This window comes from Corvus kubaryi, unplaced genomic scaffold (assembly GCF_017639235.1).
Source record: "Corvus kubaryi isolate FWS band 111438036 unplaced genomic scaffold, C.kubaryi_AGA036_p1.0 133, whole genome shotgun sequence".
NCBI lineage: Eukaryota > Metazoa > Chordata > Aves > Passeriformes > Corvidae > Corvus > Corvus kubaryi.
Window position 1 is genome coordinate 6,740,998 of NW_024580667.1, and position 24,785 is coordinate 6,765,782.

The 24,785-nt window shown below is 37.2% G+C and overlaps 1 protein-coding gene across 10 annotated transcripts in view; it reads left to right on the plus strand.

Annotated features, from left to right (window-relative positions):
* The window catches only part of DMD (dystrophin), a 1,181,561-nt gene that overhangs the window by 352,155 nt on the left and 804,621 nt on the right, over positions 1-24,785 (plus strand). For all 10 annotated transcript variants that reach the window (XM_042035506.1, XM_042035543.1, XM_042035536.1 and 7 more), the window contains 3 exons: positions 17,804-17,896; positions 20,149-20,226; positions 23,176-23,268. In XM_042035506.1, coding sequence (XP_041891440.1) covers positions 17,804-17,896; positions 20,149-20,226; positions 23,176-23,268 — 264 coding nt within the window. The remainder of the gene's footprint in view (positions 1-17,803; positions 17,897-20,148; positions 20,227-23,175; positions 23,269-24,785) is intronic.

Sequence of the window (24,785 nt, forward strand, 5' to 3'; positions counted from 1 at the left end):
TAGTGTCTTCAGATATGAGTGAAATACTTTAAAGATATTGCTATACATTTGCTTAAAAAGTAACTCTCATACAAATATTTTGTGCAAGCTTTGGACTTCAAACTGGAGTGAGTTCCTATGCAAGAAAAAACATCCTGATTTCTTGCAGTTACTGAGGTAGGATCCTTCATGCATCTGGCTTGGAATCATTGTCGTCATCACAGTAGGCCTCTTACTTGCAAACAGTATTCTCAGTACTGACAGGAACATAAGGACAAAGCTTGACCTTCAGGAACATATGCTGCCATCAAAGAAAAATAAGCCAGCAGGAAACCCACATGTTATTTGAAATTAGATTTTGGACTTTTCAAGACAGTGATGACTACTTGTGCACATTTCTGAGCGTAGGAAAATATGGTTGTACTCTCTGAAGTCTTCAGATGCCAGAGGCTTACTAGAAAATGCTAATACTAATAAAGACTGATAAACATTTGTATTATAATGTTGTAGCACCATGCCTGTAAGTACTGTAAGTACACTATCCTTCCATTAGTGGATTATCTGTCAGAAAGGTATCACATTGTGCCCAGGAGAGCCTCCTCTGTTGTAGTAATTTCCAAACTCTCTTTGGTCCTTTTTTTCTTACGCCTTTTTCTTTTTTTGTTTTGTTTGGCTTTTGCATGTTGGTGGGCTGTTTCTTGTAGAAGTTAAAATATATTTCTTTTCCACTGATTGATGAGCACTGTGATATGTAGGTGGTTTCTGGAGGGGGAGAGTGCTTTTGTGTAGAAGGGATGAGTTTGCTTTCTTCTGAAGCATTTTGATATTGCCAATTAGTAGCTGTGAGGGAAGTTTGTCTTCAAGAGGCATTGGCACAAACAGTTGAAATTTATAATTATATTCTTCAAAGCCTCATAATAGGTAATACTAATTTGTTAGAACTCATACGGTGAATGAAACAAACCTCTTTCATAGTCTCCTTCTCTCTGAATGATTGTTGAATAGAACAGATACTCAGATACCATATTTGAGGTAATTCCAGGATGGGAGGTGATGCCTTTTCCTGGTCTTAAAATCAAGAGTCATACACAGTTAGAAGGGGAAAAGGGATTTTACCTTGGTATTTATTTTAAGGATCCTTAGGTGCACACATCCAGGTCAAATGCACCGAAATGCACCCCGCAAAAATGCCCACCCCAAAAGATCTGGTATAACATTATAGGTTTTACTAATTAGCATATCTATCAAAGATTCCCCAATGAGAGGCTCAAGTGAGCCCCTCTCCCCAAGGAACCTTCCCCTGGATGGTTCTATCTTGGTTTACAGAATGTGTTCTGGAGAGGACCTTGGGGTCTGGTGCACACTGATCCCTAGCTACGAAGCTTCTAAAATGTTTAGTCTCTCAGCTTGACAAAGTCCAATACTGTAGGCAAAAGCACTAAGAATACAGAAGTTGTAAACAAGGTATAACAGGGGTATAAAAGAAAAGGCAAAAAATCTTCATGGCATCAGAGGGATGCCATGAAAACTTAGGGTTTTCACCCTTGACTATTTTCAGCTCCTTAATACCTCAAGTTTTAACTTCCTGCTTTCAAGAAGGAGGTTGGCACAGTAGTTTGCTGTAAAAGATTTTCAAATGGTTATGTAAATGTGAATATTTATAATTTCTGAGTGTTTAGTATTACAGATTTGAGAATACTCAGATTCTAAGATGTCATTTTCATGTTACAGTTTCATATTTAGTAAGCTAAGAAAATGATTTTTTTTTTTTTTTTTTTTTAAAGGGCTACATTTTGGCTCCATTAGGCAAAATAACTAGAATGTTAAAATGAGTTACTCTGGTGTATATTGAAGATTTAGCAGTGAAACTTTATTTTAATTTGGTTGCCTATTTGAAAACTACTGATTTAAAAAATTCAAAATAAGGAATTTTCTCAATTTCTTTCACTTGCAGAAGATGTTGAGAAATTAGAAAGAAATGTGATAATGTTAGAAGTTCTGACAGATTAGATGTTTGTCAAAGTGAATGCAGTATTCAAGATGGATTTTGCTGGGGTACTGTAATATATGTACTGAAAAAGCTACATATGGTCCCTAAATGTGTCATCCTAGAAGGCATTTTGAAGGACACAGTAAGGTGTGCCATGCCAAAACCACGTCAGGGCCCATAACTAAAAACTACAGTCAGCTGCAGATTTCATTTACAAACATAGAAAAGGTCTTTACAAATATAGAAAAGCCATATGGAAAAACAAAGGTTATTGTTCTGGGTATCCTGCCTTCAGCAATGTCCAAAAGCAGAAGATTAAGAAAACATATATCAGGAGAGCAAGCACATCATTATTTGGTTTTTCCCCATAACCTGACAGTCTCCAACAGTTGCAACTCAAGGACTTTCTGATCCACCACTTGCTTTTGGTGCTTAATAAGCTTCAGTGAGTTTCTCTTCTGTGAACTTCTTAGTAACTCTTTGAATTCAAGTCAGATTTAGCATCGACAGCCTCCTGTTGACAACAGGTTCCACAGCTTTGCTAACTACCGGGTGAAGAACCACATCCTCCTGCATGAGTAGTTGCCACATGCTGTTGTTATCCCAGGCCCCTCCTGCTTCTTTTTGTAGACCAGTGATATTGAATGTCTCCATTATAGACACAGACAAAGGGATCAAGTGCACCCTCAGCAAACTTGCAGATGGCCTCAAGCTGAGTGGTGCAGTTGACACACCTGAGGATCAGGATTCCATTCAGGTAGACCTGGACAAGCCTGAGAAGTGGGACCAGGGAATCTCATGAAATTTAACAGGTCCAAGTGCAAGGTGCTGCAGCTGTGTTGGGGCAACCCCTCATGTCAATCGAGGCTGGGGATGAACAAATCAAGAGCAGCCCTGTTGAGAAGGATTTGGGGGTGCTGGTGGGTGAGAGGCTGGACATGAGCTGATGGTGTGCATTTGAAGCCCAAACAGCCAAACATGTCCTAGACTGCATCCAAAGCACTGTGGCCAGCAGGACAAGAGAGTGGATTCTCCCCCTCTGCTGTGGTGAGACCCCACCTGCAGTGCTGCGTCCAGCTCTGGGGTCCCAGCACAGGAAGGACATGGACCTATTGGAGGGAGTCCAAAGGAGGCCACCAAGATGATCAGAGGGATGGAGCACCTCTCCCACAATGAAAGGCTAAGAGAATTGTTCAGCCTGGAATAGAAAAGTCTGTGGGATGACCTAATTGTGGCCTTCCAGTACCTGAAGGGAACCTGGCGGAAAGCTGGAGAGGGGCTTTTCACAAAGGCAGGTAATGATAGGACAAGGGGGGAATGGCTTTAAGCTGAAATAGGGTAGATTTACATTAGATATTAGGAAAAAACAAAACTACTGTGAGGGCGGTGAGGCACTGGAACAGGTTTCCCAGAGAAGTTGTGGATGGCTCATCCCTGCAAGTGTTCAAAGCCAAGTTGAATTGGGTTCTGAGCAACCTGTTCTAATGAAAGGTGTCCTTGTCCACAGCAGGGGGGTTGGAAATAGATGATCTTTAAGGTTGTTTTTTCTTGGAGGACGACTGACCAGCCCCTTGTTCTTCTGGTTTCTGGATTCTACTCTGCTACAGCGGAAAGTTATTCATTCTCCACTTTCCATGAAGTGAGTCTTACCATGCTTTCTTCATGGATGTGAAATCACATGGATATTAAGGAGATCTTAAGATTGTACATAGAGACGGACACTTTAAGAGTCTGAAGCACTATATGATCTCATAGTGGTCTAACTAGAAGTATACCCAGCATAATTTTTTAGCTGAGGCAGCACATATGGACCATTCCATTTTGAAAATTGTGAGCTTTGATTATAAACATTATGGTCATTTAATGGAGGACTTAATTAACATTAGGTAGATTACTGCAAAAGACTTGGTTCCCTTGCATTTAAATGTATGAGTTTTAAATGATTTACAGTCAACTCAAAATCAAGTTACTTTTCACTGGAACTCTTGTAATAGTTTTCCTGAAATGTCAGTGAACCAAAAAATGTAGGAAGGAGAACATGTATTTGAATGAATAGTAAGCAATTATTTGTAGTGAAAAAAAAAAAAAAAAAATTAAAATGCATAGTTGATTACTGATATCTTTTCAATTTATTGTAGATTCATTTGAGCTAATTAAAAGCACACAAAACATGATTTTAAAGTAGGAAACAGTTGTGGTTCTGCAATAGCGTTCATTATATAATCTATTTTTGCTCTTTTAATTATTTATTTTATGATAATTTTTATGCATTCTACAAACTATTTCTGATTCATTATTGCACAAATTTTTATTCTTTTGAGTGGAACTGAAAAATAATAAGCATTAAATCTATTTTAAATATGTGTTCATGTTTCCACAAACTTTATTTAGAATTTCAGCACATGAAAGTCCTGTAAAGATCCCATCTTCCTGAACCCAGATCAACCACCCTTCTGGATAACTCCCCCCAGTTTATATACTGGGCATGACGTTCTGTGGTGTGGAATATCTCTTTGGCACCTCCCTTGACCTGCTGCCCACACTGCTTTAGGTGCAGCCCAGGACACAATTGGCTTTCTGGGTCGCCTGTTCCGGCTATGCTCGCTCCCAGTTTCTTTTGCTGACCTTCTCACTGGCAGAGCATGAGGCAAAAAGAAAAGTCTTTGACTTAGAATAAACATGACTTAGCACAAAACCAAAACATCAGTGTGTGATCAACCCCATTCTCATTCCTAATCCAAAACACAGCACTGTAACAGCTACTGAGGAGAAATTAATTAACTCTATCCCAGCTGAAACCAGGACACTGTTATAGCAGAACTCCAAGGATGAGACTTATGTTCAGGTTGTTCCAGTGCTGTAGGATCATAGGATGATTTGGGTTGGAAGGGATCTTCAAAGGACGTCTAGGTCCCACCAGGGATATCTTCCATAGACCATGTGTCTCAGAGCCCTGTCCAGTCTGACCTTGAATGTTTCCAGAGATGGGGCATCCATCACATCTCTGGGTAACCTGTTCTGGTGTTTTACCAGCATAAATGTAAATGAAAATCTTCCTTAAATCTAATCTAACTGTTCCTTCTTTTAGGTTAAAATTATTACCCCTTGTCCTTTTTCTATAGACCCTATTAAAATACTTGTCCTCATACAAAAGAGCTTTAGACTAGAAATACCACACTACTCAAGAAAATTATTAAAACTGCTGTAAATACTTCAGAATTTGCACAAAATTTTTTTCCATTGCAGGAAAAATGAAAATCTCAAGGTGACAATTGCCCCCAGATCATAATATCTGTCTTTCTATGGAGCTTAAATAATTTAGCAGCTGTAAACCAGCAACATTTCCTAGAACTTTCATGAAAAAATTCCTGACTTTGACAGTAACAGAAAATTTTGAAAGCAGTAATGAACTCCTGAAAACCAGTTGTTTATTTTGTAAGTATCTTTGAATAAAGGCTCATTTATTTCTCATTGATATAGTAGTGTGTAACACTAAACAAAACTGGCATTGCTCATAATTTTTTTTGCATTTTTTTTGTTTAAATTCCAGCATTCAAGGACTGATTAATGTCAGGCAGTTGCCTGAGCAAGCCTACACTCTACAGTAAATAACACTTTTTAATTAGTCCTGATGTGGATTGGAGACTGAATATCTGATTAACATTCATAGCAGCAGTTGAGTGACTTTCATGAATTGTGTGAGCCCATGCATTGTGTAACCTGCAGTAACCTCTCAGTGTTATATACATCTTGCCCGTACACGATCCATATATTGCGCTGATATTTGCATAGCTGCTTCCCGAAGGCCCAGTAATTCTGAGAAGAGTGTGCTGAGTCAGATGCTGTGTCCCCTTATGCATTAATCCTGGCAGGAATGATGTGTGGGCCTGCAGGCTGTTCAGGACCAGCCACTGGAAACTCGCCTAGGCAAATCAGAGGGTGCCCATGCTACAGGGGTTCTTCTTTGTGTACCCAGGGCACTTAAGGTGTGAGGACTTGCATGACTCAAAACATCATCACTGATCCTGGAGATACTGTTGTATCTGCAGAAGGCAGGGACAAGGTGGTGCCATCTGCAGTGGGGGTATTGCCCTGAATTCTTCTAAAAAAGATGCAGTCTTTGAAGACTCTAAGTCTTTTTCTAAGACTCTTTCACGTCTAAGTTTTCTTTTAAAAGTTGTTGGATGGAACTTTTGAAAGGAAAAATAGAATTGTCCCATGTCTATTCTCTTCTGGTCCCTTGATTTATGAATTCTGGTATGTCTTTGGGGATAATCTTTTCTCAGTTTCAGAAACTGGTTCTAAGTTTGGAAGATGGCAGAATCTGCAGTGCATATGTGGAATTCCACTGGGCAAGCCTTCAGTATATGATACTGTGAGTTCCATGTCACACTCTGAGCCCTGATGGCTGCTGTTCTGAGTCTTTGAGGCTGAGCTATGTGGGCTTCGATTCAGGAAGCCAACACCATCTTCCCCAAGCTCTGGTATTGCATATGGTTTTCCATATTTCTATTATTTCTTCTTTTCATATGTGACAACCACTCTGTTCTACCTTGTTCAGATGGGTGGTACCTCTTGGGTGCTGGTTTATTCCACTGTCTTCAGGCTACTGTTGTGTGTTTCTAGACTGGTTGGTGGTCATCTGTTTCCTCTGAATAGTTTTAGGCTGAGGGCTACTCTCTACACTGTTTTTATAAGAATGACATGCAAACAATTAAGATTAAAATTAAACCTTACATTATCAGTCATATATATATATGTGTATGTGTATATATATAGATAGATAAACAGATTTCTGGAGCCATTCATATGTTGTTAACACAAAAAATGCAATGAAAATGCAAGCTAAAAGTTAATTATTTCTTCCTTATTCACTTTACTACAGTCAATTTTTAATTATGCTTTTAAAGAGAAATTCATCTTATGTTGCTATTTTTATTAATTATTAAAAGAGATCCATATTCACAAATTCAAGTTGTTACATAAATTCTTTTGAGATTCTATTTAATTTATAGCCAGATATTACAAAAGAAGCATATTCCAATCATTTGCAGTAACCTACCATAATTAGTTGTGGTGATTTAAGGTGCATGTGCATGCTACCTGCTGGTAGCTTAAACACAGCAACTTACTATGTAAAACATAACAAATCTGTTGAACATGTTTACAGAAAATAATGTGCAGAACTCATAGAAATATCAACTCAGGATCTATTCAAGAGGTCTTCTAATATTGTGACCAGTTATCATTTCATTTATTTGCCACATAAACAGTTACGTGTGGTTTGATGAGCTGTGGAGAAAGAAAAATGGAAAATTTATATTATTTTCAATGTAAGAAAATTATGTAATAGATATGTTACCTGCATACATTATTTACATTAGAAGCACTCCAAGAGAAAGAGAACAAAAATATAAACAGAAAAAACAAATAAAGATCCTTTTTCCTTTTTTTTTCCTTCTTCCCAACATCCTGAGTATACCAGATCACAATATTGGTACCGATGTGGGGGAATAAAACCTGAGTTTTTAAAGAGTGCTACAGTAATGGGCATATATCATCAGATGATGTAACACCCAACTATAACATGCTTTTGGCCATTCATAAAATCTGAAAATGGACCTCATGACTTATGTGAGGTGTGAACTAGAATGGCTGTGAAATGAGGAGCAGACTGGTCTGTCCAGCAGTAAGAGAAAGGCAGTCACAGAGATCAGGATTACTTCAACCTTGCGCAATGGTAGTGCCACACTCACAGCTCATCCTGGGTGGTCTGTTGTCAGGCTAGCAGGGCTTCCATACATGTAAATTTGAATTTGTCAAAAGAAATAGAAGTTTTCTTTGAATGTCCTCATTTCCTGCTGTTTCACTGTGTCTTATAATGTTCTGCTATTCCCATGAAAATACTGTCCTCTTGGTGCTTTTTTTCCCTATGATTTCATTCTGAATGTCTTAAATTTTTACATACAGACAATTGCTCTGTAGCAGACTACTGATTTTTAGTTGTAGTTCAAGTGGAAATTGTGCTTTCAAGAAAAAAATGTTGGGTTTGTTTGTTTGTTTTGTTGGTTTTTAATAGAAACCAATTTCTCATATTTAGATAATGAGCAATGTATCTTGATATATAAAAAAATGGAAGGCAAGGAATGGACTGCATTGGAAAACTGTATCCTTTTAGCCATGTAGTTTTACAGGCAGATTTTCAGTCTCTAAAGTTATGCTTGACTTTTCCAGGTGGGAAAAAAAGTGGAAGAATCTGTTTTAAACTCCTGCCTGAGCTCAAGCAGAGGGGGTATATTCACTCTTTTAAGCAAGTCATTTAAACTAGTATCCCATTTACTGCAAACAAGCTTGTTGGGAATATGAACAGTGGTTGTAGGGGAAGTGCCAGAACAGTTCTGGGTTGTAGTGCTTGCAGTGAGTCCTCCTGCTCAGCTGGGCTTTGACACAGAACAGCAGTTAATGGAGTAACCTTCATTCTGAATAAATAAATACTGACCTTTACTTTTCACCAAGTGAAAATGATCACCAGCCAGCTCAGATGTGGTGGCATAGATTTTACCATTGCTACAGATTTAAATGGCAATATTTAAAATAATTATTTACTTAATTTAACTATTCCATGTAACAAGGTGACAAGAAGTGACTGTGTGTGTGCCAAAAAATGCAATGTGTTTGATTAAATGTTTGTGATTCTTTAGGATGGAGGGTGAGTCATCCACTAATAGTCAGTACTAAAGGTTCAGCTGAATCAATGAAAAGACATTTGAAAAAAAAATGTTTGCAAGCAGTGGTATCTCAGATATATTAAAAGTTTAGTTTTTATTTGGCTGCCAAATTGTGTTTGTTCTTGAGGATGACTTCTCACTGATGAAGACTAAGTACATACTTCCATTACTTATTTATTTACATATTCATGATGCCCCACTTCTCTTTCATCATTCCTTTGTATTTTTTGTTAAAATTAAAATAATAGTCAGGTTGTTCCTAATCAAGACCTCAATGAAAGACAAAAAAAAAATACAAGAATTAGTGGGAATAGAAGCATGACAAGAAATGCCAGAACTCTTTCGCACTTCCTCCATAGGTGAAGTCAAGTCAAACAAACTGGATGATATGCCACAATGACGTAGTTTACCCAGTTGTCCAAGTTAAGGTACTTTCTCTGCTTCGGTGGGCAGTGCCACCACTTTGCAAACACAGAAGTGGAGCTACCAAGTGAGCCGTGGTGTAGAGTCAAACTGAGTTTTGTTCTAAAGCTTTTGTGCAAATGACATGTCAAATTTGCCTGTTTCACATCCTAGTCAGAGGAGAACTGATCTAGATTGTCTCTTGTTTATATAACAGTTGTAATTCAAGTAATAGCAGTGCTTTATAATCAGGGGGTTTGTTCTTTTTTGTTTTCTTATTCATGAAAATTACTGTTGCTTTGTCTTGTTTGATTACAGTTGCACCTATTTAGAAGCTTGACTATTTGCCTATTACAAGTATAGACAGAAGAAGAGGTTTGTCTGTTTTATTTATTCTCAGAGATGAGATTATGTACCCGAAGGGATTCCAAAGTAAAATTTTGAAATTCCACTTATCCTTTAAATACCTCATATATTCTGTGTAGACAGGATTTAAGCTCTAAGCTGATGAAAGAAGTACTGCTAAAGCATATCTGTCAATAAGAGGAGAATCCTAACTCAGAAATGACATCTTCATATGTGAGGAAACACAGTACATGCAGTATCCTGTATTTCTTTGTGTAATAATTAAGCTGTTCTCTAAGACTCAGAACATGAGTAAGACAAAAGGCAAAAATTTTAGAATCTTTCTCTGCTCTCTGAGGTTTTGCACTAAAGCTTGTTATTTTCATCAAGACTGAAGATACTACATTTTTTCTGTTTTCTAATAACAATAATGTGTAGAAAAATAAGTTACTTGAGTAACAAATATTCATGGAACAGTCTGCTGTGAAACTATTCCTCTATTAAATGAGAATTTTAGCCAAAGTTGTAGCACCTGCTAGATACAGTTTGTGTTCCTCCACTGGTAAGTGGGCTGCCTCTTCCTTTCGAAAACCCTGCATTTTAATCTTTTCAGCTCCTCGTGTTTAAAAATGCTGTTATAAGACTCTACCCACTAGAGCCTCAAAAAATAACTAAATACCGTAAATTAAAACAATACAAGTGTTCTGGAACATGTAACTATACTTAATGTTCCATCTTCTACTGAAAGTTACGTCTGAGATAAGACTATAAGTAAAATTAGCTTTTAGTTTATGGTAGTTTTCTTCTTTATAGCTCTCTTTGCAGAGTGGGAAACATAATTTTATTTATACTTGAAAAAAAATAACTTCATTGTGGTCAATTTTTAGATTACATGAAGCTGGCTGTCCTGTCAAAAGAGCCCCTGTCCTTGACTCTGAATTCATATCTCATTTTTCAAACCTTGTAGGAACTTTCTGAGTGTATGTTCATTCCCACTTCTAGAAGGTTTCTTTTGATCCCATTGCCAGTCTTCCAGTCCTTAATGGCCTTGAACATCATATGCTGGAAAATAAGAAATGCTTCAATGACATTCTCTAACTAGATTAAACTGGTGAAAAAGAGAGATGCCAGATTTGTTTTGTGTATCCCTGTAAGCTTTGTATTGTTTAAAAGAAATGCAGTAGATGCCAACATTGAATACCCACTGCTTACCTAAAAAGAAATTTTGTTCCCTTTAAAATATTTTAAATTACACATTTATTACTTTAATTTAGAGGTGAGTCTCTGGGAGCTAAGGAAACAGCTTAGATATACTAACATAATCGTGTGTGTCAATGCATCAGTATTTCTGTTCTGGATATGTATGGCCCCTCCAATGGGATGGTCTGATTTATTTTAGAATGGAAATAACACTGTATTCCTTGGAAACTTGGGGATGCCCAAATGTTCTTCTCTGTAATGACACTAGAAAAATAGAGTGACTGTGCTGCGGGGAAAATACACCTTTAGATGCACTGAAGTCCCAGGAAGGTCTGGTATCATTCCCTAACTTCTGGGTGTGTATATGGAACTTCTACTCCAGGAGTGTGTGTCCTGTCCAAAGACATGAACTGCCTTCAGACAATTGGTAGGATCTGCCCCTAGATCCCTCTTTAAGGGTAGTGTTGGGTGTTCTGGGCCTGCTGCAGGCGCTGTGATTGTTCCTCTGTTGAAAGGCACAGGAACATTTGGTTCTCTGACCGGGAGAAGAACATGGCTTCTTTAGAGAAAGGTTGTACACCTTCCTCTCAGTTGGTCAGTAGCAGTCATTTCTAAAATACTGGTTTTCATCAGTTACTCCTCTATGTAATTCCCTGAAAAATTAAGTTAGAGAGCAAAAAAAGAGGTGTCTACCGTAAAGCCTGGGAAACAGATTGGATCCCTAACAGTAAGGAAGCAAAGTGGTTGTGCACTGTTTGACCTCCAACTGACCAACACAGAGTTTCAGCTGCAGCAGAAGGAATGCATCCATATTCTGAAAGGGAAAAGAATGCTGAAGGGAGAAAGGATGGCGTGGCTGGCAAGTTATTGTTTTATGCTTCCCATGAGTCCATGAACCTAAGGCCTGATTAAACAATGCCTGGTGCATCTTTCTTCCCTCTTGGCTGGGACAATATCCTTTTCTGCTGTAATAGTAATCCAGCATCAGTGAAGGAAAATGTCAGTCACTTTGATGAACTTCCCAACAGAATTGAACAAACCAGAAGCAAGGATGTTGGGGAGAGAAATTGAACTTTTAATATATTTAGCAGAGCAAGAACAGGTATTTATAGTCCTTCTTTTATTAAAACTGTCTTAAAAGATCTGTTGAGATTAGTTCAATATTTCTTTATTGTATCACAGAGTGAGACATCAAATATTTTGACTGCAAGGAAAGGGTGATTCTTTAAAGTCTTACTAAGGGTAACATCTGTGAGCCAACTAAGTTTTTATTTCTTTCATACTGACATCTATTCAGCAAAATTTACAGATTTACAAACTGAACTGGAGACAATTACTTGAAAAAGTTATATAAGATTCATGGTTTATGTCCTTCTGCCTTTCTGGATTGTACCTTGTCTTTTAACTTTTTCAGCTGTCAGTCAGCAGTCTTAAGGTCCCAGCCAAACTGCAGTGCACCTCTGCCTCTTTGTTCCATAGCCCTCCATGCTGGGGACACAGCTGAATGCAGTGCAGCTCCCTTCCAGGCTCTGCAGTCCAGGTTTCCTATCCCTCCTGGAGTCAAAGGTCTTGTACCAAGATAAGATCTCAGTTATTTACCTGTCCTGAAAGTAAGAAGGACTTCTGCGTCTGCTAGTTTTATTGTAAGCTGATCTTTCCTGTGTACACCTAATATAACCTTAAATCTTTTGTCAACTGCCATGCTGAACCTTGAATTCTCTGTCTTTACAGTGCCTTTTCTCTTTTAATTTATTCTCTCTCTCTCCATCTGCTGATAGTTTCGTTTGCTAGATTTCCCATGTGAACTGATAATAATAAGGCAATAATCCTGTAAAATGCATAAGAAACAGCATCCAGCTTGTCTTACTGTAATAATCTTACAGTCTAGCCTCAAATGAAAAGTGTAATCTAAGTGCATACTTGTCTGCAAAAGAAAATGAAAAGTCAGAGATGTCTACCTGAGCCAAGGTTTTACCCTTTGTAATTTTTTCTTAAAAAAATGAGAAAATGTATCTATTACATGACATTTTTAGAAAACAGAAAAAATGTATGTGTATTAAGGAAATTCAAATAATTGTTGTGTTTCCATCTTCTTTTATAATGTATTTTGCTGGAGCTGTTATTATGGATTCATTGCTTGAAATTTGGAGTATTTATGAATCTTAGGAAATAGAAGTACATTTCTACCCTTCATGTTTGTTGGAGAAAATTTATGACTTGTTATGGTTTAAGCCTATCTGGTAAATAAGCACCATGCAACTGCTTGCTCACTCCACGCTCCTTCCTCCTCCCAGTGGAACAGGGAAGAGAATCAAAAGGAAAAAATTGTAGGTTGAGATAAAAATATACTAATACTACTAATAATAATAATAATGCAGATTTGAAAAAAGTGCCTGAAAACCATACAGATAAACCCCAAGAAAAACAAGTGATGCACAACACAGTTGCTCACTACCTGCTAACAGATGCCAAACCCCATTCCCCTGGGCTGTGGGTGGGTGGGGTGGGGGAAGTGAGTGAGCAGCTGTGTGGGGCTTAGTTACAAACTGGGTTTAAAACACAGCAGGCCTTTCTGGTACCCAGTGTGGGGCCATCGTGCCAGGCCCTTGAATCCACACAGTCCAGTAATCCTAGTTATCCCTCTTCTCCACCTGGCTGGGGGCAGGGCCCTCTAACCTTGATCACAAGATACCCAACTTCTTTCTCGTAGAAGTGGATTAGGATTTCTTTCCATAGAGTCAGTAGTATAATCAGCCCTTCCATTCTCCCTGGGAAACTGTCCGCTGGAAACTGGAGCAACAACTTTCCTTAAAGAACTTTCATCTGTGATTGCTTTTCCCTGCCCTTCCCACATCTGGGCCTCTAGGCTTGAGGTATGTCTTCAATCCCACTTCCTCATGTCCTCTACATGGCCCCGCTTAAACCTCAACATTTGTTCTTAATCATCATCTCTTCCTTTGCTTTGCCCTCTTTTCCCAACTCTTCCCTTCCTACTTCCTTTCCCTTTGCTCCACTTTCCTTTAATGAAGAATTGCCTAATTTATTAGGTAATTAGTGCTAATTTATTCCAAAATGTAACTGCTAACAGTTTTATGCTAATCAGAATTTTTTTGAGCTTTAACTCATTGGAGAGCCAATGTTCATGAACAGATGTCTTTATGCCTTCTCTGGACAAGTTATTTTTTTAATTATTTCATGACGTTCTCTGTATTTCTTTAATAATTACTGACTTGCACGTAGCTCTGAATAGAGAGCTTTTCATAGAATACCAGCTTCTCATGTAATACTTCCCACAATATTAACTTCCTCCATAATGTAAGTGATGAATGAGCTGATTAAATAATTTAGTTGTTTGATAAAATTTATTTGTAAAATTTACATAGAGACAGTGAGGTCTATTATAGAGTCTTTGGAATGAGCACAGGAATGACAATGAAAGTAGACAGCAGTGAGATAAGTAGGATAAAGCCTGATGTTTTGAGATACCTTTTTGGTATCCAAACTAAAAAAAAAATTGCAGCTACAGGTATCTATTAACACTTGATTTCAGTCAATTTCCTGATTTTAATTTTTTTAAAATCTATTTCAGCAGCTTTTGTGTTTTTAGGTAATGTTCTTTGGCATAAAATTGTTTCACTTGCTGTCTGAGTTTGGAAAATGTTGGAGATACCATTTCAGCCTACTTAATATTCAGAGCATTCTAGAATATATACATGCAGTTGAGTTATTACATGGAATACTCTTAAGTATTTTTCAATCCCTTACAGCACCTGGGGGGAAACCCTACATCAAATTCCACATTTTCCTCACATGTTAGTTGTACAGTACCCCATAATTCTAAGACTAATTTTAAGGCTTGTGACCATGGTGTAGTGTATGGTAGTTGGTTTTTTTCCATACCAATGTAATTTGTGAATTCCTTTCCTCAGTCATTATTTAAATTGGAGGGTGAATTTGATCCATGATAAAACAGGAATCTTGTTTTCCCCGACATATCAGATTTTTGAGTGGTTTCCTTTTAAAATAAATTACTTGGATTTCCTTCAGGTCCTCTGGTGTTGTATAAAGATCAGCAGTTGCAGCCAACACCCCTGTCAGCTAAACCAAGAAAGTTTGTGTTTTAATCTCTATTTAGCACTAAGTACGTAAAAATAATATATAAAACTGTCATATACTTAAATCCCTAATCTTTCTAGTCATTAAGATTTTAATAAAGTCCTGTCTTAGATTTTACTTTTGTTCTACTTCTAGAAAGGAATTTCTGCTTCTGGTGAAAAGTCACTTTGTGGTTTCCATCCAGTATCTTCAGTCCTTCCTCTATTTTGCACTCTCTCTTGTCTCCCCCATCTCTTCCATCACTGTGGTTTTGAAGAAGGACAGTTAACTGAGAACAAACAATTCAGCTTGCAGCTTATTTGGGAATTTTTTAAATTCAGGTTTTGGATAAGTTTGTAATATAGTTTGTAATATAGTTTGTAATATATGAGTAACAAATCAACAGGCATAACAAATGGTGGAGGAGAGTCTTCTGAACATTTTCATACCTCTTAGGTAAAGGGCAGTGGTTTTAGGTCACAACCCAAAAAAGCTTTTTAAAAAGGTTATTTTCAGCAAGAATGTATAACAAATGGGTAGACATTTGTTTGGCAAGCCATTGACTAGCCATGTTTGGTTTTTTATAGTTTTCAAAGGTTCGAGTTAACAGGCACTTTCCAATGGCACGATAAATTTACCTGATGCAACTTTGAGCCCTTTGTATCTCAAGACTTACTGCAGTGCCAATCCAGTGAAGACATTCAATCTGTTTGAGGAAGAAGACATAATTACCCCATTGCCAGAAAAACAGCACCCTTCTTCTGGTTTACAATGATATATGTAGGGTGCCTTAGTGTATTTTTAGTTGTGATTAATGGAAGGTATACTTCCAAGACCCTAAAAAAATCAATGGAACTTTTGGTTTAAGGTTTACTTGTAATACGTTTGTAATTAATATGTCCTGCTGTGGATGCTACTGTGCTGTGTCTTTGTTTTCTTTCTAAAAGCTTTACAAAATAAAAAACCAAACAAAACAACATATTATTTGTTAAGCAGAATTCTTGACTGCCTAGATTGGTCGGAACATAAACATTATGAATAGCTTAAATGCTGCAAAACAGAGGAAAGACAGAGACACAGGTAGTTATGAAGGCTAGTTCTATTTTTCCTGTAGGATACAAACCAGTATAATTATATTCCATTGTCAAAGTGTCATTGTGCTCATATTCTCAGAGAGATTCAGTAGCATTATGGGCACAGCTCTTTCATAGTGTTACAGAAGGGCCTATTGATCACTCCAACTTCCTAAAGAATGTGAAAAAGCTCCCTTAAAGTGCATAGATCTTGTGTTTCCCCTCCACAAAAATGACTTTTGTTCTGCAAGATTAGGGAACAAAATAAGGTCTCTGATTTAGTTGCATGTTTTAATTTTAAATTTGTCCTACAACTGCAGGAATTCTGTACAAGACTTGACTCACATAATGGCACATGATTTTTCATACCATAGTTTAAAACATTTTTCTAAAACTATTTCTCGTACATGTGAGGCAGGAAATAGAGTTGCTGGGTATTATTACTTAAACAGATAATTCAAGGTGTTGAGCAGCATGAGTAAATCATATGTGAAGCTGTTCAGTACTGGTTTTCAGATATTTTAGTTAATAAAGTGGCATCATGTGTGTTAAATAAAAATTAGCTTAGTTGGATTGAGTTGTGCACGGTAGGAAAACTGTCTAGAAAACAGTGATTCCTACTGCTGTAGAAATTTTGTGACATTGTGGATTTGTTTGTTCCGTGAAACAGAAACAAGACCGTACCAAAAAATGAAGGCATTGAAAGGAACTTTTGCCTCAGAAGAGCAGTCAGAGAGAAAGGTCATGGCAGAGTAGCTAATAGCACTGCAGTCTGTGCAGTACTCATTAATATGTATCGATGTGGAAAAATTAGTTTAGCACTGGATACTTTCCCTAATTCTGTCCTCTGTTTAAGTAACCTCCCAAAGGAATTGGTACTTTCTAACAAGATATGTCTTTCATGAAATTCCCAGCTAGCTCTAATGAGTGTTGCAGTGAGTACCAGAACAGCATTGCTGATAGGAAAGCAAATGCTTTCTGTATGATATGGATTCCCAATTTTACATTGCTCTGTGGTAAATGTGGAAGAGGTGCAATGTAGGTCAGCATAGAGTCAATTCTAGAAGGTTAAAATACAGATACTTCCTCTCAATCAAAGCATCTGTCAAACTTCAAAAATTAGAAAAAATGTGGATATGTGAAACTATTTTGCACTGCACAAAATAATCACTGCTTTTTATTGTGGTTCTCAACAGCTCTCATACAAAAAAATCTAAAAAATCATAGGTGCACATAAAACTTGCTCAGTGACTAGTCTATAAAAAATTATATGTTTATATTTTTAATATTGCATGCATTAGTCAAAGTATGAGATCAGAAACTTGGTTTGAATTTTAGAAAGAGTGAATCTTTTTAACACTGTCACATGGGGGAAAATCCCAAGTATTTCCTTTCAGCTTTCACTGATACTGAGTACAAAATATGAGTTGTCTGTCAGCCACTTACAGAAGTGAGGCCACGTTCCAGTACAATTCCATGCCCTATTAACATAGATATATTTATGAGATCCTGACTAGAATAAGTCTGACTCATCTCTCTCTGTGTACTTCCAAGTTTCTTTCTGACACATGGAGCACCTACTAGGCACTTAACTTTTATATGACTTCCTGTGTGTTTGGGGTTTTTTTGGTTTGTTTGTTTCCTTGGGATTTTTTTCCAAATTATTTTTCCTATTTTTTTTCCTTTCTGATTTGCACCTTAATTGCTAAGTCTTCTTTGTTTTCTAGGTATATTAGTGTTTCGTTCTGGCTTATTTGTTTGAAATAATGGCATGTACTTGAAGTAAGCATCAATCTCTCTTAAACAGCAAGACCCTGTTTAAGAGATGTATGTGAAAGAATTTTGTGAGTTTAAATGTATTTTCATCTTTTACTTTTACTTGTGTTATACATTTCATATTTATTCTGACACTGGCTTCTTACAGTTTTCTGGTCTTTTTTTAATTATTATTTTTGGCATTGGAACTAACCAGAGCCATTGTTTCATTTCAGTTTGGAAGACGTTACATTGAAGACCTTTTTAATGATTTTCGAGATGGACGAAGACTTCTGGAGCTCCTGGAATGCCTTACAGGCCAAAAACTTGTATGTGTTTTTTAACTCATTTACTGTGTATTGAAGTCTTAATGTTGTGATAATTGTAGTAGGTGATATTCACTGACTTCTGCCACTGATGAGGACCTGTGGAAACTATTTTTAGGAGTCTAAATAGTTTTCAGTTTCATTTGAAATTGAGGAAACATTGTGACTGAGAGTTGTATTAGACATTAACACTTTGCTAGGCATATACTTGAAATGAAAATATTCTACCTTGTTTTATACGCTTATTAATTGTGGCACAGAGAAACAAAACTGAGGCAGAGTTCACTTAGATATCTAGATTTTAGCTGGAATAGAATTTAATGTGTAGAATTAGAATTTTTTTCTATTGTTATGCATCTGGTGAATCTATTGGAATTGTACTTGTCTGAAAAGAGAGAACTGCTTGCTTTTATTGACCTGGAAATTCTAAAGTGACACAGTCATACACACTTTTTAATGTCTTCTCTTGTGTTCCTGGTTGGGCTTTGTAAATTTGGCATCTTTCCCTGAAACTTTCTCATTAGAAGGCTGGGAGATTGAGAATCAAAATCCAGAGACAATATACTTGTACATAAATATTAAACAAACTGATGCTTATCTGTTTAGTTGCCATAGCAATGTTCCTAAATTGTGCCATGCAGAAGGCAACTAATCATGTGTCATAGGTTAGCAAGCATAGTCCCGGAAGGGACGTCCTTGCTAAGGGGTGCTTACAGTTTCCTCTGGGAACTGATAGAACCTATCAGCTGGCCAGTTTGAATATGGACAATTCTCTAAGCCACTTAAAGTTGTGATCACCTCTGTGATCCACATTTAAGAATAGGCAAACTCCCCCTCCAAGCTCTCTCTCGTTTCCGGCGCTGGGACAAGTGGCTGCCGGCCCCGTGTGGGGGCCAGCGGGCCCGGCCAGGCCCTGCCTGGGCCAGGCCGGGCCAGGCCACGGCCATCCTGAAGCCATGGACCTGTTCCAGCCATGGAACCCCCCCCACTGCCTTGCCGTGGGCAGCCGGAGCGGCTCGGCTCTCCCCCCTCTCCACTGCGATAAGAAAAATTCAACATTCCAGCTGCAAAGCTGCAAGGCCGAGGTGAGAGTAACCCTTTTATTGCTGTGAAGAGCTGAAAACCTGAGGGAAGAGAGAGAGGAGATGCTTAAAGCTGAAATTCTGTTGTGAAGCTATGATATATCAGAGTATCCTGTTGTAATTTCATGAAGATATGGGGGGTGGAGTGTTCAACTCGTGAGCAGAAGCACCTGCGCTGAGATAGGCAGATGCTGACGCAGCTGTAATTTCATGAGAAGTTTGGACAGGGAGAGATGAACCAGATGAGGACTTTTGCTCCAAAGGGGAAAGGAGAAAACCTCAGTCCGTAGAGATGAACCAGATGAGGACTTTTGCTCCAAATGGGAAAGGAGAAAACCTCAGTTCCTAGAGATGCTCCCAGAGATAGTCCTAAAGATGAAGATGATGAAGACCCTTTGCTCCCAGGGAAGGAGAAGGGCCTCTGTTTTTGTTTCTGAACGGCTCAACCTTAAAATTGTACCCCAAAAAACTTCAAGAGTGGACCCTCGAAAGCAGTTGCGGGAAAAGCTGCAAGTCGGGGGAAGGGACTCACATGCAGGCAGAGAGACTCCTCTTCCTAAATGGACTGAACAATATTTGGAAGTGGGCGGCTGTCTCGTTGTGATAATGTTTTCATAGCATGAACAAGAAGAGACTTCTCTCTCTAAATGGACTGAACAAGGTTATTATGGAAGTGGTAAACAGACTGAACATCTTAAGGGTTGTCTTTTCACATTGTCAGTGGGAGAAGGGAGGAAGGTGGGGGGAGGAGGAGAGTTCTGAAGGTGGTATAATTTTTTTTCTTCTTTTAGGTCTGTTAATAAACTTCTTTATATTCTTTCAAGTTTGGTGCCTGTTTTGCATTTCTCCTAATTCTTATCTCACAGCAGATAAACAGTAATGAGTATTTTGGACCAAACCACTACATCATGATAAAAAGAATCTGGAATTATCTAATTTTATATGCATTTCAATGATTCCTTCCCTGAAAAATGTCAAGGTAACAAATTACCTTCTAACTGTGGATCCAGTTTGTTTCACAATTGACTTTATTTCATGTTGAGAAGCTGCATAAGCCCAGTGTATGCTAATATGTCAACAGAAAACTACAGACATAATATAAGATTTGTGTTACATATAGTGTACTCAAGATTCTGATTTTGGACAGTCAAGTTTGGTTTTCTTCCTTTGTAGGCAAAAGAAAAGGGCTCCACAAGAGTTCATGCTCTGAACAATGTCAACAAAGCAATCCACATTTTGCAGAGAAATAATGTAAGTATTCAGCCCGACATGCTCAGAACAGCCTGTAGACAGCACACAAAATGCTTATTAGGTGTTGAATCAAACACCTTTGCTCTATAGTGTAAAAGTACTGGAGTCAAAGCAGTTTTTATTACTGTGACTTGGATATGTTGTCATTCAGCAGTGGGGTAAAATGTGTTTTAAGGAGTTTAAAATCCTCTTCCAGCAAATTTTGGATAATACCTCTATAACAGATGCTTTCTGAAGACAGATCAACCTGCACGATTTTATTCTGATGAATGGTGTTTAAAATAAATTTTCAAAAGTTAAATAGAAGAAGTCATCCATAGCTGGTTACAAGATACTGCCTATCAAAATACTTACTCAAAATCTCTAAAAATTATGAAGTCTGAAAACCTGAGGCTTTTCCTACAATAATTTTTTTTTGTTAAGTTTCAAAGGCATCTGTCTCTCATGATTCAAAACACTAATCATATCAATATCACTTTCAATTCTACTTTGTAAAGATTGATTTTTCAAGCCAGTATTCTGTGCATCATTCTCATATTATCTTCCTTATGCAGGCATTCTGACAGACCCATAATTTTAGCAGACATTTCCTCTGGCCAACTGATTTTATCATAACTCTCCTCAAGAGAGTTAAATTCAAATAAACTATAACACTTGCTTAAACTTAACAGTAAGAGGTGTCAGAACAAAGATAATGTATTCTATGCTATATATTATATTGGATTTCTTGATAACTGCAGGAGGTCACTAATGCTTGAGTTCAAGCGCTGAATAAAGTTATTGGTTTTATAAATCTAAGGTAATCCATCTAAAGATTTGTACATAAATGAAAGTGACCTTATAAGACTGACGTAAAGACCTCCAGCTTGATTTTTCTTTTTATTTAATGGAATTTAATGTAAAAATAGAGACGAAAAAGCTTTTAATTGTTGAAAATCTGCAACATTTGACATTATTGGAGAAAAAAAATAATCAATACATTATTTCACATTACACAAGAAGATTTTGATTGCATACCTGGTTACAAATGATCATAGAAAATGTTTTTTGAAGTATTTAATACCTATCAGCTAAATCCACTGGTGTGCTTTTCCATTCAGTTTCCAGAACACAATAATAGTCCCTTTCAAATCTGGGAAGAAAACAGAGAGTATTGCAATTTTAGATGATAGAAGAAAAAACATTGTTTTAGAATGTGAAGTGGTCATCCAGTGGCCATCATACTCATGCAATGAAAACCTTGTAAAATGTATAAAAATTAGGATAGTATATGTAAAGATATGCTGTATCTTGTCAATATGAAGTAGAAAGACCTGCCTCTGAAACAGTTTCCTTAACCTTCAATAATTTGATGAGTGATTTCTGTGGGACTTCAGGAATGCAAAATCAATGGTTCTAAAGTGAACTAAAGCCTGTTAGTAGTCTAGATTTTTCTGCTGGTGTGTTCCATTTTTGCTGTGAGGTTCTGTAGTCATCTGGGTGGTAACATTGAAAAATGCTGCTGCTTCCAGTCAGTCTGTTTCACAGGTTTTTCTGTTCCCATATAAAAGTGAGAGTGTTGAGGGGGGAGCATGGGGGACATGAGGGGTGGGAGATTGTCTCAAATCATGTTTAGACCTTCCTGTGGCAAACTGGGCAATGTTCTTCTGCTTCAGTAAAACAGATGTGATCCCTGTGTATTCAGGCTTCCACTTGCAAAAATGGATGGAGGATTTACCTGTAGAATATGCAGGGAGTGCCCATATAAACTTTGTAGGGTGTCCCTTCCTGCATGGAACTCCATTTAAAATTTAGTATATAAAGGCTAAGTTCCATTTGGGAAATGTTCCAGGACATTGTTGGTTAGAATAAATTGCCAGTCTCATATACTTTTAGTACAAAATGTGGAATTCTTAAAGAGAGGAGCTCTTTGAGAATTTTAAAGTTCTTGATAAAATATTTAATTTCTGGTTTGTAAAAATGACCTATACCTAGATGCATTAAAAAAAAAAAAAAAAAAAAAAAAAAAACCAGAAAATATAGCAGCCTGTTTTGAGCATGTAAAACTTCAGTCAGTTTGCAGATGTGACTTCAAATAACTTCAGAAGTGCAGTAGAGATGTGCAGAATGTAGTTTGTGAAGGAATGGGGTACTTTGCCATAAAAACCCATCAGTTCCACCATGAAAACTTGCATCTATGAAACAGCGATGATGCCAATTTTAGAGTCATAGTTCTATCCAAATATGCAGGACAGCTTACAGTCTTGCATTCATAACCCTGAGTTTGGCTTCCTTATTCAGATAGCACAAATAATGGCGGGGGGGTGGGGGGGGTGATGTGTCATTTCACATGTGGAGGAAAGAATATTCCAGGGTGGTGAATACTGATGCATTATGAAATTGCAAATTCATGAGATAATTATGGAAAACAACATTACTGGGTGAACAATTGTGGAAAAGACTTGCTTGGATCACAATCACTGCTTTATCTGTATGCCAGAACACATCCTGTGTATTTCCTTATACATTTTAGAATTTAATTACGGAAAAATCAATTCTGTTTTAATCTAAATATGTAATGCCTTGGGTTTGTAGGTTCTTACAGTGTCTAGAGGTGTGTGTGTTACTTCCAGAAAATTATATTATGTAAGGTAGTATAAAGCAGAGTGCAGGAGTTTTTCTGTCTGTGTGATTTGTAATTGTAGAAGCTTAATTTAAAAGGTATTTGAGTTAATACAACTATTACTTTAAATTTTATGTTTCACAACATGCTATAACTGGAATAATTGGGACTTCAGATCACTGCTGGATTTTTTCCAGAACATTAATTGTGCCATTTATAAAATGTGAGTTTTAAGTTTATGGAACAACAGAAAGCAAATGGGAGATTTACCTTAGCCTATGCCTTCTCCCTCCAATCTCTTATGCTTGTTATTAATCTTTTACAATTATTTTTTGTTCCTGTGATAGGTTGATTTGGTAAATATAGGGAGCTCAGACATTGTGGATGGAAATCATAAGCTGACCCTTGGTTTGATCTGGAATATAATCCTCCACTGGCAGGTGAGTGGCACTGCTCCTTACTTTCCATGAAATACCTTTATTCCACTGATCTTTTCCCCATTATTATCCAGCAACAACCTAGAAAGTAAACATAGGCATTCCAATGTGGTAAATCAGAAAGTGTTATGGCAGTCTGCATACATATTATCAAGAATATTGAAAATACTAAGCAGATAAAATAGTCTTTACAGGATTAGCAGAAACTTTTTTGACTGTAATATCAGAGTCAGATATTGTAACATGATTATATGTAACAATTATCCTAACAAAAATGGATAGACAAAGCCAATGTGGATACATAGATCTCATAGTCACTTTTCTTTTTAGTATCTTAGAAAGAGTGACTTTTAGATTTTAATGAAATAATCACATCTGTTGCTTTTTGCTGCTGACCCATCCTGCCAAGAATTATTTTTAGAACACTAAAAAGCTGCTAGACTGACTATTTATTGAAACAGATGTGGCTCATTTAGCTTCCTTTCTCTTTAGAGAGAAAGGGGGGTTTGTGGTATGGATCTCATAAAAACCAGCATGGTAGATGAGGACACTTAACTAAACAAATTCTGAGATAGCAGTAAAATCAAAATTCAAAAAGATCTAGCATCTAGATGCTCTGAATCCATGTGTTTGTATGAATCTCAGCTAGGAGTCTGTCCATTAGTGTTGACTGTGTTCCTCAAGCAATAATCCACAAGTTTTTCATAGAATAACAAGAAAAGGTGGTAGGAAACAAAGCTTAAAAGTCTTTAAAAACTAAACAGTCCTACCAAAAATCAGATACGTATCATTCATCCAAGGAGGGAATATTTTTATTCTAATTTTACAGGACAACAGCAACAGAGAAAAGCTGCAAATAGTTAACTCACTTCTTCCTTTGCCTCCTGTTTCAATATTCCTAGTCTAATTGCATAAAATTTTTCCTAATTACTTATTAAGAGCAGATGGAATATGATACCTAGCTATGCAACTTTTACCAATAATCCTTGAATCACTGTGTTTTAACTTGTGTAAATTATGGACTGAGATGAGTATTCGTGTTAATATTTTGTTTTCTTCATATTTTATCCTGAAGCAAAGTGTTAAAGGTGTGCTTTAGTACTAGCTGGTACTTACTGATTTCTTTTCAATTGTTCCCACCATTCCTCTTAACATGCACTTGCACAGACACATGGAAGACAGAGGTTCTGGTGCAGCCTGATGAAATTTTTGACAGCAGACATGTCAAAAACAAAAACCCCTTTGTTTTCAGTGCAAAAGTGATTCGTTTCAAGCTTCATCTTAAGGCTAGTGATAACTGTGATGGCAGCTGCAATGGTACCCATGGCTTCAGCTTGAATTACCCATGGATGAAAAATCCAAGGATCATATTTACAAAGCAGTGTTTTATAGTGTGACTCTGTCAGCATAGTCATAATGATTCAGTCCATGTTTAGTCTATACTTGGAGTTCTGTGATGCCTTAAAGATCTAGAAATGAAACAACACCCTTTGGAGACAATATTCGTGTAGGAGGTAATA